The sequence below is a fragment of the Benincasa hispida genome, chromosome 2 (assembly GCF_009727055.1).
Source record: "Benincasa hispida cultivar B227 chromosome 2, ASM972705v1, whole genome shotgun sequence".
In the NCBI taxonomy this organism is placed as follows: domain Eukaryota; kingdom Viridiplantae; phylum Streptophyta; class Magnoliopsida; order Cucurbitales; family Cucurbitaceae; genus Benincasa; species Benincasa hispida.
This window is the reverse complement of record NC_052350.1, coordinates 53686175-53700545: the sequence shown is the minus strand read 5'-3', so window position 1 is coordinate 53700545 and position 14371 is coordinate 53686175. Positions and strand designations below refer to the sequence as shown.

Genomic DNA, 14371 nt, shown 5'->3' with positions numbered 1-14371 from the left:
AGCATTCGAAAATAGACGTAACAAATCCAAAACCATAAAATTACAAAATTGCCCTCAAGTTTAAAGTTTATTTTATCCTCGTCTTGGCGGTAATTTGATATTTGTAGAATCACATCTTAAAGATGCGACCAAATATACGTCTTTAAATTAAAATCACACTAAAGAATAGATTTTAAAGGGGAAAAAACACTTTTCAAGAAGTTTGCAGAGTAGTACCATCCTAGCTCACCTAGAATCTAATTCAAAATGAATTCGAATCAAGTTTTAAAATGTCGATATCAATAAAAATATCAAAATCTTAATTTTATAAAAATGTTAATGAAAATATCAATAAAATGTCGATTTTATGGATATTTTTGGACAAATTATAAAAGAAAAAAAAATCAAAAAATCAATTTAAATTAGTAAATACACATTTTATGCTTTCTAAACAAATATTTAGATTTGTGATATTTTGTTGCTTATTTTTTATGTTTCATAGATTTTTCCATGATATAAAGAAAATATCAATTCGTCCTTCATATCGATATCGAATATGTGGAAATATCAATCAAAATATCGACACTAAAGTAGAACCCTTCAAAGACTTCGCCTAGTAAAGAACACAAGTTCAAATAGTAGGCTTTTGGACTCAGGCTTCTTAATAACATTGAATAACATTTTGTTCTTCGAGAATCTCCCAAAAATTCACCATGTAAAATGTACATAACATGTTTTTATTATTTATATGTAATTTACATTTTCCACTAGTGACTCATCTCCAAACAGTAAGCTTACATTCTCAACTTATTCTACTCTCAAGTCTAGATAGCAAATAAATAAACAGTTTCCTGATTTGTTTGTCACTTCAACTGTACGCCATGTTTTCTGCCTCTTGCCTGGCTGAATCGAAGAGCGAAGTCGATAGATATCGCTCGCCGAAGCTCGGAAAGATCACCTGTCAGTGAAAACATTGATAGACCACTTCAAGATTGATTTGAGTGGATAGAATTTTTTTTTTTTCTTCTTTCTTCTTCTTCTTCTTTTTTTGAAACGGAAACAAACCTTTTTATTGAAATAATGAAATGAGACTAATGCCCAAAATACAATAAAGGAGACAAAATAGAAGTAACCAACAAGAGATGAAATCAATTAGTGGATAGAGTTGCAAATGTTTTACCAGAGTTACAAGCAGTAATAATAGTGTCAGGATGAATAAGTGCCCACTTGATAATTCAAGTGAACAGATTTTATGAAGATTGAACCCTGAACTGAGAATCATTCTTAATGTGGGATAATAAATAGACTTACAGCAATAAGTTTTCCTTCATTTTCGGGTCGTTTCGCAACCTTGATCGCAGCAGCTGCTGCAGCACCGGACGAAATGCCCACCTACAAAGGAAGTTGCAGTCACTTTTGGCAAAGCATCTGATTTTGGTATCAGAAGTAAAAATAGTTCCAAGATGATCCTAAAAGAAATATTATAGTATACCAGAAGGCCTTCTTTTAAAGCAAGTAGCTTTGCAGTTTCAATTGCTTCCTCACTCGATATCTTACACAAAATAAATAGTAGAATGGAAGGTTAGAAGTTGTAGGAAAAATGCAAGTGCCCAATGAGAAAAGTCACAAGTAGTAGGCCAAGTGATGAATTTCAACATGTATTCAAACTTATGTTTAAATTAGTAGTGGCAATAACTAAAACGAATGTTGCTAAGAGTATTTAGAAGCTAAAATGAAACAAATGTATGAAAGTCAAATGAATAAAATGGAATATTTAAAAGGTTTTAGACCATAATAAAACAAATATACATGAGCCTTTTACCAGAAATAATTGTTGCCAAGAGTCTGAGTTTGACTTAGAAGACAACACTTCCATTTTTTTCTTTATGAGATGGACACTAAGCCATACAATCAGTAAGAGATTATTAGTACAATTCAGGGAAATGCCAAAAATTTTAAGAAATGTTTTTAAAAGATTATATCATTATATGTACTTCGTTTGGTGTGCTATAATGGTCAAGTATAAGTTGGAGCTTTTCAAGTTTTATAAAGATGTTTGGATTGTAACTTATGGTTAAACATATTGGAACAAGGTGCTATAATAAGAACCAATTTGCTCCTTTTGCCTAAGCCAGTAAGTCCAAATGATGAAAATGAGTGGCTAGTCTTGCAAAATTAGAAGAGATCAAACTAAACAGCTAAGAATAACATTTAACTACTCATCTAGTTTCTAGCCACGACCATTAAGTTGGTTCTGTGACTTACTTGAATAACCTCGTCGAGCAATTCGACGTCCAGAATCGAAGGGATGATACCAGCACCAATCCCTTGTATGAGATGGCGGCCTTCAATGCAAGAACATGTAATGGTCAGCACTTAATGAGGCCAATAAAGTATTGAAAGAGCAATCCAATTTTACTCGAAACATTAGTTGATGAGGTGCATAAGGTGAAATGGAATGCATTCTTTTCAGTCGACACTATACTCAAAATCTTTGAGGGTAAGTCTAATATTTTCATTACCATCGTCCACACCATCGATATTCACACAAGACCCAGTGAGCAGACAATGAATGCAATGAATACATAATATAATAATGGCAACAACAAGAATTTGAACTTGAGATCTCCTCCTATAATAACATAACATTTTACACACTACCTCTACCCAAAAGCTTAATTTATTTTAAACAAGAAACAACTTCTTGTTGATATTAGAGTTTTATGCTCAAATACCAACTTGCATATGGGAAGAAATAAAACTACTGTATTTCTTTTACATATGGAATCAAATACAAGATCATCTTCTATGGAAGAAAGACCATCAACCAATAAAGGAAAAAACTACAGATAAAAATAACAAATACACAAGTATTGCGCAACCAATATTACAAAAGACATATATGAAATCCAACAGTATCAATAAGAAGTTTCTTGTAAAAAAATATTAAAAAATTCAAGCTATTTTAGTTCAAAGATGCCGTCTCTTTCATTATCCTTCACACTCGTTAATCTTTCAAGAAGGTTTCATTAATTTCAATTAGTGTCTCTGAAATTAGTTTTTAGTTATGCCCTTTGTTCTGAAGTAATGTTTTCTAAAAAGCACAGACACGACACAGAAACGAACACACATCAATTTCTTAAAAAGTAAGATACAAACACGTTGGGGACACATGTTCAAGCCATATTCGAAATTAGAAAAAAAAATTCAAGATATGATTTTTAGCATGTAGGAAGGAGAAAGGGGGTCTGAAGGTTTTTGGTGGGTTGTTTTAGCTGAGTGTAATCGAAGGAGAGGTTCCCAGCTCTCTGTCCTGACAATGGTCGTCCTTTTTCTTATTTTAGAGCTGTTTTGCTTCATCTTGGTTAATTAACAACTATTATTAAAAGAATATCAAGAACAACGTTCTTGATCTGTTTGCTCTGTTTGTGTGTGTGGTTCTGTTCTCGTGTTTCTGAAGGTGAATTCCTGAGGGGGGAACCCTAACAAAATCTTTTGAGTCACATTTTCATCCTCTGCACCCTTACAAGCTTTGCTAGCAAGTTGCTGCCCCTTTCGGCTGATTAGGTCTTTAATCCTGATGACCAGCCTTTCAAGAAGGTAAAGAAGACTTTGTGGCTCCACTTCAACAGATCCTTCATCTAGGTTTTATGGAGTCACTTACAAATACAACCAAAGTGTATTTGGAAGTGTTTTATATACCATGAAATTTTCTTTGCAGAAATTGCTTAATCTATCCATAGAATTTTTAAAGTAATTAACATAAAATTTAGAGTGAAGAAAAAGGATAGGGGAAGGCTTGTAGCAACGAACTCACCGGGTTGTCCTCCACTCAACACTGCACTTTCAACTGGTTCTACTCCATATACCTACATTTGAAACACTTTTGAGTTTTGTCCAAAGAAATATGGGTGCGTTTATGATGAGTTTTGGAAGGGAAATGCACCTTTCTAAATTTTCATGGTTACTTAACCAAGAGTGATTTTGAAAATTCTAAAAACACTACCGTGAGTTTGGGGTGGCTTTGAAAAAAATATGGTTAACGAAAGCACTTTTTCTATGTGCACGTAAAAAAAATCACTTAGTGCTTCTCAAGCACTTTAAATGTTATTTATTTTTTTCATATAAATTCTCTAAAACGCAAACCATTTCATTGATGTGGTAAAACGTAAAGAATTTTGAAAATACTTTTAATTATTTAACCAAACTTTATAATATATAGAAAAGTGCTTTTAGTGGAGTAAATGTTGGACTAAAAGCACTTTTGTACTTCAAAAGTTATTTCAAACTCACTCTTAAAAGCATTGAAAACAGTGTTCCACTTAAAACTCCACTATCTCAAACGATATCCCAACCTTTATTTTTGGGTTCTGCTCCTTAAGAAACTTCCCTGCACCAGTTATTGTCCCCCCAGTCCCAATCCCAGCGACCAGCGCATCAACTTTTCCACCTGAATCTTTCCATATCTCCACCCCAGTTGTTTCATAGTGAATCTAATGAAATTAGGAAAAAAAAGTAATTAAATAATTATCTTTTCAACTGATCAAATATTGATACAGGAGCAAACATGAAATCTGATGGAAGGATATATCAAATTACCTTTGTATTGGCAGGGTTGTCAAATTGCCTCAGAAAATATCCATTGGGTGTGGATTTTTCAAGATCGTCAGCCATCTTTAGAATTGCTTCACCACTCATTTCCGGGTCGGGGATACGTAACTCCGCTCCAAAAGCAAGTGCCAGAATTCTTCTCTCCACACTGAAGAAAGCTGGCATTATGAGAATAAGTTTGTAGCCCTTGATTGCTGCAACCCATGCCAGTCCAATGCCGGTGTTTCCAGCTGTGACCTCAATGAGAACAGTCTTTTGACCCCACACACAAACAAAAGGTCAGTTTCCATAATCGCAAGCTTTTGAAAACAGGACGGAAAATCTAGTAGATTCCTAGTATTGATCAACATGACTAATCCAACTGATTCACAATTTTCACTGAAATGTATAATGTTACTGTTAGGAATCTAACTACTATTCACGATGGAGCACACATTACAGACGTAGGCCTGCTAATTCAAGAAACCTTGCTACTCTCCAACTAAAACTGTAGCCAGCTTAAGATAATGGCGAGTGAGGTAACTGCCCAAGGCCCCAAAGTTTTAAGAGATCCATATAATTCGATATTGAAGCCTTGTACGTGAGCTTAGAGATATGAAAAGACTCGTAAATATATACATGTATGGTATACATGTATGGCATTTTGTCGCCTACTGTGCAGTTTCAAGTTCTCAAGTCTCTATTACCTGAGACTGAAAAGGTTAAGAATTAAATGATCTACATTTGCATGTGGTACACTATTATGTACCTTCCCTGGTGTTATCAGACCCTTATCCTCCGCGTCTTGTATCATACTGAGTCCGATCCTGCAATCCAGAGATATAACAGGAAAACAGGATATGAGTTCACTTAATTTATTACTTTTTTTTTTTGTTACGAATTCACTTTATTAATGGAGAATTTATTACCGGTCTTTGACACTCGAACAAGGCTCCATTGACTCTAGTTTGGCTGCAATCTTGGCAAAGCAGTTGTCTACAATTTTATTGAGATAGACCATAGGGGTATTGCCTATTAGCTGCAGGCCGAAAACCATCCATCAAGAAAAGGGAAAGAAGAAAGATAGCCTATAGGAAGTGAATCAAGAAAAAAGAAGAGTTGAAGAGGAAGTCTAAAGCATAAGCAGCCAAGGAGGTAGATATTACTTCAGTGGCATCAGTCTTGATTGCACATTTGTCCTCCATGAGTATAGTTAAGTTCGTTTCTGCACAAACTACGAGCGAAACAGTGAAAAGATAGGGAGAAAATCTGAAAAAAGAAAGGACAGTAAAAACTTACCACAAAATCACATAGAAGTAAAACGTGCTAGCTAAAATTTTCTTTTGATTAAAAAAAAAAGAACTTGAGTTGGCCTAGTAGTGAATGTGGGATGATAAAAATAGTAAGTAACTTAGAATGAAGGAGTTCAATTCATAGTGGTCACCTACTTAGGATTTAATATCTTTCTAAATAATCAAATGTAGTCAGACGATTATCCCTTAGAATAGTCACAAGATGGCATGAGCACTCATAACCCAAGAATTGCATACAATTGGATAACATGACTCTGAAAGAAAAACCTCCAAGATGTTAAGGACTTGAAATATCTGGAGTTGACTTTGGGGTGGGATGGAAAGCCTTCAAACAATTAGTGGAGGTAGGCTTTGGGGTAAGATGAAGACTTTCCTAGGATAAGTGGGGTAAGCCATGAGCATGGGAAAATTAACAAAAAGTTGGATAACAGACTTGGAAGCTCCAAATGGGAAAATGAACAAACAAAGAAAGTTTCCATGAAATAAAATCCAAAAAAGAAAAAAATGTTGAGATGAAGAACAAAGTGGCGTACAGACAATACAAGCAGCAAAAAATAAATTGAAACCACCATCCCAAAGCCATCATCATTGAATATCGAGAGTAAATCATACAAAGAAACAGAGAAATAGAAAACCCAGAAGACAAATTGTCCAAAACATGGAAAAGCAAAAGTTCACAGATCACTAATATCAACAGAAAATCCAACAAGATCGACAATCAAAGTTTAACAAAAACAAAGCAGCAGCCCCAAAATGGAACAAGGGAGGAGAGTAATGGTCAAAGGTAACTCAATTAACCTTTAGCGTTATCAGTCAATGAATTTGATCTCCATCAACAAAGCCACTGCAAGAAAACATGGTAAAGCTTGTGGCAGTGTATATAATAATAATACTACATGGAAAATGGGGGAGGAGCTTAGTCAACGAATTGGGTTAGGTAGAAGCTTACCAACGGAAGTTGAATTCAGAGCAGGAGAATATTTGTTGGATTTTAATGGTTGCGGCGCCATTTTTTGCGCCATTGTGCTGAGCAAAGAGAAACATGGGGGCCAAGGCCAAGCGATTTACGTACAAATCTGATCACATTCGAACCACAAGATGAATATTGAAAATCTTCACGTTTTCCCAAGTCAATTTCGTATTTACAAATTCACTTCATTTGGGTCCGTTGCCCATCGATGAAAGGGCAAAAAATGGCAAAAATACGCGCCAAAGCTAAAAATGTGTTTAAATAATAAAAGTGAAGTGTCATGTCAATAGACAATATATTTAAAATATGGTTAAGAAACTATTTGTGCAAATATCCATGTCAAATTGAGTTTAATCCAATGGTAATTGACATGATCTTTAATCTTAAAAGATGGAATTTGAACCCTATCACTACGGTTGCTGTGTTAAACAAACTATACTACTAAACTTTAGGGGCCTATTTGGGAGATTGAAATGTAATTAGGATGAATGTGATCGTGGAGCATGAAAATAGTAGAGGTTTTCCCAAATAAAATGCAATTAATAGTGTAAATCGATACACTAACAAAAGTTCAAAGTTTGAATTGATACAATTGTTTTATCGGGGTTTAAACTGATATAATCCTAAAATTTATAAATTGATATTGTTACAGGTGGATTTTAAAACCAAGGACAAAAGCGTCAATCAGAAAGATAAAAGAAAGTGGGCTAGGAATCAAATAAATGGGTCGGTCTCATCTCGACCGAGGTCAAGGCTAAGGCCAAGCCTAAAAGAAGGCCCATCAATTGAGGCCCAAAAGAACAAGTACGTAAGGAAGAAGCTCAAACCCGCCCAAGCAAGAAGACCAAACCGATTGGGCTCGATCCGAGCATAATTCGCAGTCCGATGAAAAACCCTAATCAGATAAGGAATATGAGAAGGATCGAAGCCTATAAATACGTGATTATAACTCCATATGAGGTAACTTAAACTTCTGACTTCTTCTCTCATTCTACAATTCTCTTATCGACTTAGGCATCAAAGTCTTTTTTCCTTTGTTTTGCAAATCCTCTCTTCCCTAAATTACAAATTTACAGTTGATGTCACGTGGAGGTTAGGTGCATTTTTCCTTGGCCAAAATTTGGCATCAACAGTTGGTATCGTCTGTTGGGACGAGAGTGATCTACCAATTCAAAATTAAGAATCTTTACAAAATTAAAGAAATAAAGGCTACGATGGCCTAGTTCCTATAAATCATGATAAAGAAAAAAAATGTTGAAAATGGAAGCCATGGGTAAATCAAATCCTCATGACCAAAATCAAAGGAGGCCAATGTGTTAGAGAGTCGAAGTTGAGTTCAAAATGACTTAGGTCGAGGCTACCAATGTCGAGGTTGAGACTATCAAGGCAAAGATCGAGGTGACCAATGCTGAGACTGAAATGACCAATGCAAAGGCTAGAAAGCCAAGGCCAAGGCTGAGGTCGAGGCCAGGCTACCATTGTCAAGGCAAAAGATATCAAACTAAGGCCAAGGAGACCAAATTGAGGCCAAGAACCAAGTCCGAGGTTGAGGCTCAAAATTATTAATTGAGCATGAAGTTATGACCAAAATTTCACAAGGGGCTAACCAAGACCGATAATGAATGCATCAAGGAACAATATTTTCACCGTCCAAACACATCTAAGTACACCATGCGCACTATAGAAGATGAACAAGACCAAGGCCAACCTCAAGCACATAAGGGTTAGAGATCACCCTATCTTAACGTCTAGGAGGTTGCATGAACCCTAAGTATCCAACGTTGAGGTTGAGGTCAACATCGAGGCTGACTTACTGAGGTTGAGGCTAAACTAATCGATAGGATCACAAAGCGGCACAATAAAGAATATACCAAATAGGGTCTAGATTGTTAACTCATAACTACAAAATAGTAAAACCTTAAGCTGAAAGTGACAACTAAGAACAAAAGTGGGCAAAAGGGTTGGCTACGACCCTTACCAAGTGTCTGGACAAGTTTTACGCATACCTTTACCGAAGAGATCATTTTAGGATCGGGATACAATAAAATAAAGATGCTCGGTTGAGGTCGAGGTTGAGGCCGACCCTTGTTAAGTGCCTAACGGTGTAAGTTTTACGCATGCCCCGACCCAAGAGATCATATTAGGCTTAGAGTATTGAAAAAAGAAGACTTTCAGCCTTGGCCAAGGCCAAGGTTGACCCTTGTCAAGCGTAAAATCGGGCGTTCATCTTGACTCGTTAGGTTATCTAGCTAGTATGAAGTGAGTCCAAATAGTGGCATAACGGCCACTCATGGTAGTGACTCCCAACAGTAATGACGATGACAAGTACAAAAGAATGTGTGAACTAGACACCACTTCCTGTTGATGGAGTTAGTATCGAGAACTCGATGGGAGTGATTATGAGTGAGATATGACGAGGGTGCTAAATGATTGAGATATACCCGTGCACCTGCTGATACACACCATAAAAAATTTGGGGGGAGGGGAGGGGGAGTTCACCTTCCCCTTTGTTCTTTTGGTTATATTAATGAATGATTGGGAGTGGGATATGACGAGGGTACTTTGTATGTGTTAACCTAGTTGAGATACACTGAACCACACCGTAGGGAAAAAGGGGGGAAATAGTACATCCCCCCCTTTATTCTATTTATTATATTAATGAATGATTGGGAGAGGAATATGATGAGGATACTATATGTGTGTCAACCTAGCTGAGATACAATGGTGCACCTACTGAGCCACAACCTAGGAAAAAAAAAGCAAAAGAGGTAGAAGGTTTTAGAAGGATGGAATTCTCTAGCTTTTTATATTAGAGAATTTCTACTCAAAATGGTTTAATATAAGCACAATTTGAATCGAAGATTATTGTGATAACATAAAGATATCAACAACATTTAGTAGTTTTTATGGATAGTTTTGAAGAAATTTATGTTTCACCAATGATAGGAATATATTAGAATCAAGTTGACGTCTAATAGATATTCTACCATGTCATCTCAAAATTCTGTCAATTTATGAAATTTTTGAAGGAACTCATTTACCAGAGATCCATAAGCGGAAGCGGATCATTCAAATTCCATTTAGATTGAAAACACAAATTTACAGCAAACATACAGTTTAGGCATTCTAAGTAAAATTACAACATGTTTTTTAAACAAGAAATAGAGATCAGGTGATTATACCTTTGAAGAACGCTTCTTGTACAATCTTCGAACAGTCACGAACTCTTCAAATAGCAACAAAGACTTGAAGACCCTCTTCAAGAAAATCGCAAACCAAAAGGTTGAAGACACTACCACTTGGAATCCTCGATATTCTCAGGATGAGAACCCAGAAGTGGTGAGCTTTGACTATTTTGGTTAGGAGGGAGTTTGAGAGTTTAGAGGAGGAAGACAATTGAGGAAGAAGCACTATCGTATATTTTCTGCTTCAATCGCTTAGTGTCTCTGTTTGTCATGTAGTCTTGTTTGTTTCGTATGGAAGAAAATAAAAACCATTTTTATTTTATTCCAATTTCCATAAAAACTGTATAACCATCCACTAAGGTGGTTTGAGAGAAAAAATGGATTAATTATCCAAAATAATAAATAATATAAATAAATATGATAACCAACTTATCATATTATGTATATGACCTATAGTTTTAATAGTGCAGCATATACAATATAAATCATAGTTCTTTTCCTCCATTTTATGGAATTTAATATAAATCATATTTATATTAAATTTAATAACTATAAATCTCATTCATAGAAAATATATTTGAATCACATTCAAATATTTATTCCTTCAATTAAACTATAATATATCAAATATATTATGTCAACTATATCATATATAATTAAATTCACTCTTATTAATTTGAACAATTCAAATTAACCCAAAAACTGATTCTCAACTAAATCTTTTTGAGCTATCAAGGGGTCCTTATGGACCTGTAGCTTGAAGCTCCAATGGTACGTGAATAATTAATTAAACTCTTTAATTACATTATCCAGTTTAATTAATTATCCACCATCTGTTAACTGTCGGGCACTCCACTAAAGACCGACAGCTGCACTCTTCGCACTACATATATATTTCTGTATCCATTGGATATAATCAATAGTACGATGATCCTTCACAAATTGTTCAAGACCCGGAATCAACCCATAAGGGAGCAATTTATCTACTTATCCCTGCTTCGAGGAAGGAGCGAATTCCATCTTATGTAGTCGAGTTCCCAGCTCCCCAATCAGACAAATCCCCAAAATGGTAGACTTATTGAGTCGGAAATCTGACCACTCTCACCAATCCAAATCAAAGGATTGACCTCATAGGCAGGAGTTTACAACTCACTCAGGATTAAGGTCATGTTACCTATAGTCATCCTAGTGAAATGAAAGTCTCTATTATGAACGGTATTATATAATGAGACTAAGGGGTTGTTTAGGGCGCTACGATGATATAGGATGTGGGGAGTTCTGATGTCTGGAGAGTTCTGATGTCTGGGGTATTCTGATATCTGCATTTGGGTGTGTAGAGTTGTTATGTCTGAGTTGATATGTCTATGTTTGGGTATGCAGAGTCATTATGTCTGAGTTGATATGTATGTGTTTGGGTGTGCTGAGTTGTTATGTCTGAATTCATATGTTTGTGTTTGGGTGTACAGAATTATTATGTCTGAGTTCATATGTTTGTGTTTGGGTGTACAGAATTATTATGTCTGAGTTCATATGTCTGTGTTTGGGTGTGCAGAGTTGTTATGTCAGTGCTATCTGGTTCAGTTTTTGTACTCTATAATAATTTGCCTATATGAACACTATTTTTTTTAATCTTATAATCCAATTATTGTATCCATCCTATTTGGAATAAGACAATGATTGCATTTTTTTTATTCTTTCCAATTTCAAGATATGGTATACAGTTTAATTTTATATTATTCATTCCAAATTTCTTATCAAAGAAAGCCAAATGACTTTACAAAATAGTGTTAATTTAGACCGGATATAAAATTCATTAAATTCATTCCACTGATAAAAAAAAATTAGACCAGATATGAAATTCATTAAATATATTCCCCTCAAAAGATTTTACATAATTTGATGGCCTTATACATGACCATTTAACAACTTGGTTAGAAATATTTTCATCCATATCTAAGGGTCACATACCATAGGCCATTTGTACATGTCACAAAAAATCAATGAAATTAAAAACCTATGGTATAAGAGACTAGGGGAAGTTAAAAAAAATAATAACAAACCAACTTGCAAACACCAACAAAAAAATTAATTAGTCAGGCCCAACAAACGCATGTAATACCTTTTCCTTAATGGTGGTGGAATGGCTAGAAAACCATTTGTTTGCTGAATATCATTCACCAACAAATCTATAAGGCTCAATTGATTGTCCTCCTCTAAAACCTCAACTTCGTAGATCTGTTCGATGACCTCCTGATGCCTCTTGAGCTCCAATTCAAATTTCTCTTTCTACCATTGTACAAGTTTCTCCATTTTCTTTCCTACACGTCCATTGTTGTGCGTACAATGTCAAGCATTTCAGATTGGAAGGGAGTCCTCTTGCGTTTCATTCCTCTGATATCGTTACTTGATCCAGTATGCCTACTGATGGGTGTATCTGGGAAAACCTCATCCATCCCATCAACGTTGCTCATTAACCTGTGATCCCAATCGAATATCCTCCAAATGTTCATCTGTTGTAGATGTTTGATCGTACGGGGTGTCATTGCCTTCACCAGTGGCCCTATCTTTCCCAAATACAATTGAAAGCTCATCATAGTGGGGAAATCGTTTGTGTCTCAGACCCTCCGCGTTGGGATGGGACTACAAACAGGAACATATATTATATTAGAACATGATATTATATAAGATAGAGTTCACTATTGTAAGATAATAATACTATAATGTGTTCACTTACCCGAAGCCATACATCGAAAAACTCTTTCTCTACTTCCACACATTTGAACTCATCGTTCCAACCAAATCCACTGCATGCATTACTCAGCATATTAGCGATTGCACAATATTATCGCTTTAAAAATCTAACCTCACACTCTATTGTCGACAGCCTGATGGAAGAGCTAGGAATTTTTTCCGTAAGTAAACGTTGTAGCTATTGTAGATAGCCAGGCTTGAATGCTCCATTATCAGCTTGCCAACCTATTTCTACCAAGTGTAATAGTGATTCCACTAATCGTGCATCTTCAACCTTTGTCTAAATATGTTTTGTCATTTTCTCACATCCTGCCATTTAGCTACATACGTATAACTTAATAAAATAAATTGGGCACAGTTAGATAAACAAAGTTTGAGTACAAATAACATAGAACATGTTTCATCATTCACATGAACCAATTAACACAACATAAATTAAGATAATTCAATATAGTTAGATTGTTTGAACCGAAAAATAACATAGTCTAAAAGTAGGAGGAAGTTATTCATAGTAAAGCTAATTGAACAATAAACTTTGTGTTTATGATTCTCGTTCCCATACGTCGAACATTTCCATCTCTAACTCATCCCTAAAATTGGTCCATTCGTTGGATGTTTCAATAAATTGTATATTTTCATCGCCAAGCTCGTTAGATGTAGAATCTTCATCATCCGTTGTTCCAAAAATTGTAGTCTGGCCCATCTCCCTTATTATCAGGTTGTGCAGCAGGCAACATGTTGTTATTGTTCTATATTGGATCTTAACTGGGTAGTAGGACTTCCCATGTAGTATCGCCCAACGACCTTTGAGTACACCAAATGCTCTTTCTATGCAATTTCAAGTGGATGAATGTTTCATGTCAAAAAAAATCACATGGATTGGTCGGTGCATTTCCAGCACCATGCCATTCTGAAAGATGGTACCGCTCTCCTCTATATGGTGCCAATAATCCCTTGGCATTGGGATATTCAACATCACATAGGTAATAATAACCTAGGCATGGTATACATAAAATTGTTGGAAAACTATCTACTCTTGAATCCAAACAATGGAATCACAAAAGTCTATACCCTTAGGAACCTTCAACCTCGTGTGGTCGAGAAATTGCACCCCTAAGCACTCTAGAATCGGCTACAGACCCTTCCCACCCTGGTAGCACAAATATGAACTCACCAGTTGGTGAATAGATGACAAGCACATTCGTGGCTATCTTACCTTTCCGGGTACGATGGCGGGGACGATCAGCTTCACTTACATTGACCTTTATGTATGTGTCATCCAATGCACCCAGATAGTTCTATACGGGATCATATGTTGACAAAGGGATAAACATTTCCTAGTTTTCTAAAAATCTAGAACCTAATATTTAATTGGGAGTGGAATTAAAATTGTTGTAATACCTCAAACCACTTCCACCTATTGTCAGTGCAGTCACTTGTGACAGGCTCCGGTTTTTTCAACAGTAATTTATAAAGTTATAGTACTGCGGTCAGAATGGACCTAAAATGCCTTGAAACAATTTCACCAGACCATGCGAACTGTCGCCCAACTACTCGGTTCTTAATGTCGTGCACTAAAATGT

General features: G+C 35.7%; 1 protein-coding gene across 3 annotated transcripts; it reads right to left on the bottom strand.

Annotated features, from left to right (window-relative positions):
- Positions 1 to 623: 623 nt before the first annotated feature.
- LOC120072065 (cysteine synthase-like) lies at positions 624 to 7034 on the bottom strand. 3 transcript variants are annotated; one of them, XM_039024485.1, is made up of 12 exons: positions 6832 to 7034; positions 6681 to 6726; positions 5736 to 5838; positions 5499 to 5608; positions 5339 to 5396; positions 4579 to 4842; positions 4335 to 4472; positions 3797 to 3848; positions 2245 to 2324; positions 1472 to 1531; positions 1291 to 1371; positions 624 to 937 (listed from the first exon to the last, which is right to left on the bottom strand). In XM_039024485.1, the coding sequence occupies exons 3-12, from the start codon at positions 5772 to 5774 to the stop codon at positions 848 to 850; spliced, it is 972 nt and encodes a 323-aa protein (XP_038880413.1). In that variant the 5' UTR covers positions 5775 to 5838; positions 6681 to 6726; positions 6832 to 7034; the 3' UTR covers positions 624 to 847. The 3 variants fall into 3 exon arrangements, with proteins under 3 accessions (XP_038880413.1, XP_038880412.1, XP_038880411.1); XM_039024484.1 differs by having other exon boundaries at positions 5736 to 5803; positions 6832 to 7033; XM_039024483.1 differs by having other exon boundaries at positions 5736 to 5794; positions 6832 to 7033.
- Positions 7035 to 14371: the final 7337 nt, after the last annotated feature.

Excerpts from the sequence above, each read along its gene's own strand:
- LOC120072065 (XM_039024485.1), bottom strand. The coding sequence starts at position 5,774 with ATGGAGGACAAATGTGCAATCAAGACTGATGCCACTGAA. Across the intron at positions 4,473-4,578 it reads ACAACCCTGCCAATACAAAG|ATTCACTATGAAACAACTGG; the intron begins GTAATTTGATAT and ends TAATTTCATTAG. Across the intron at positions 938-1,290 it reads ATGAAGGAAAACTTATTGCT|GTGATCTTTCCGAGCTTCGG; the intron begins GTAAGTCTATTT and ends TTTCACTGACAG.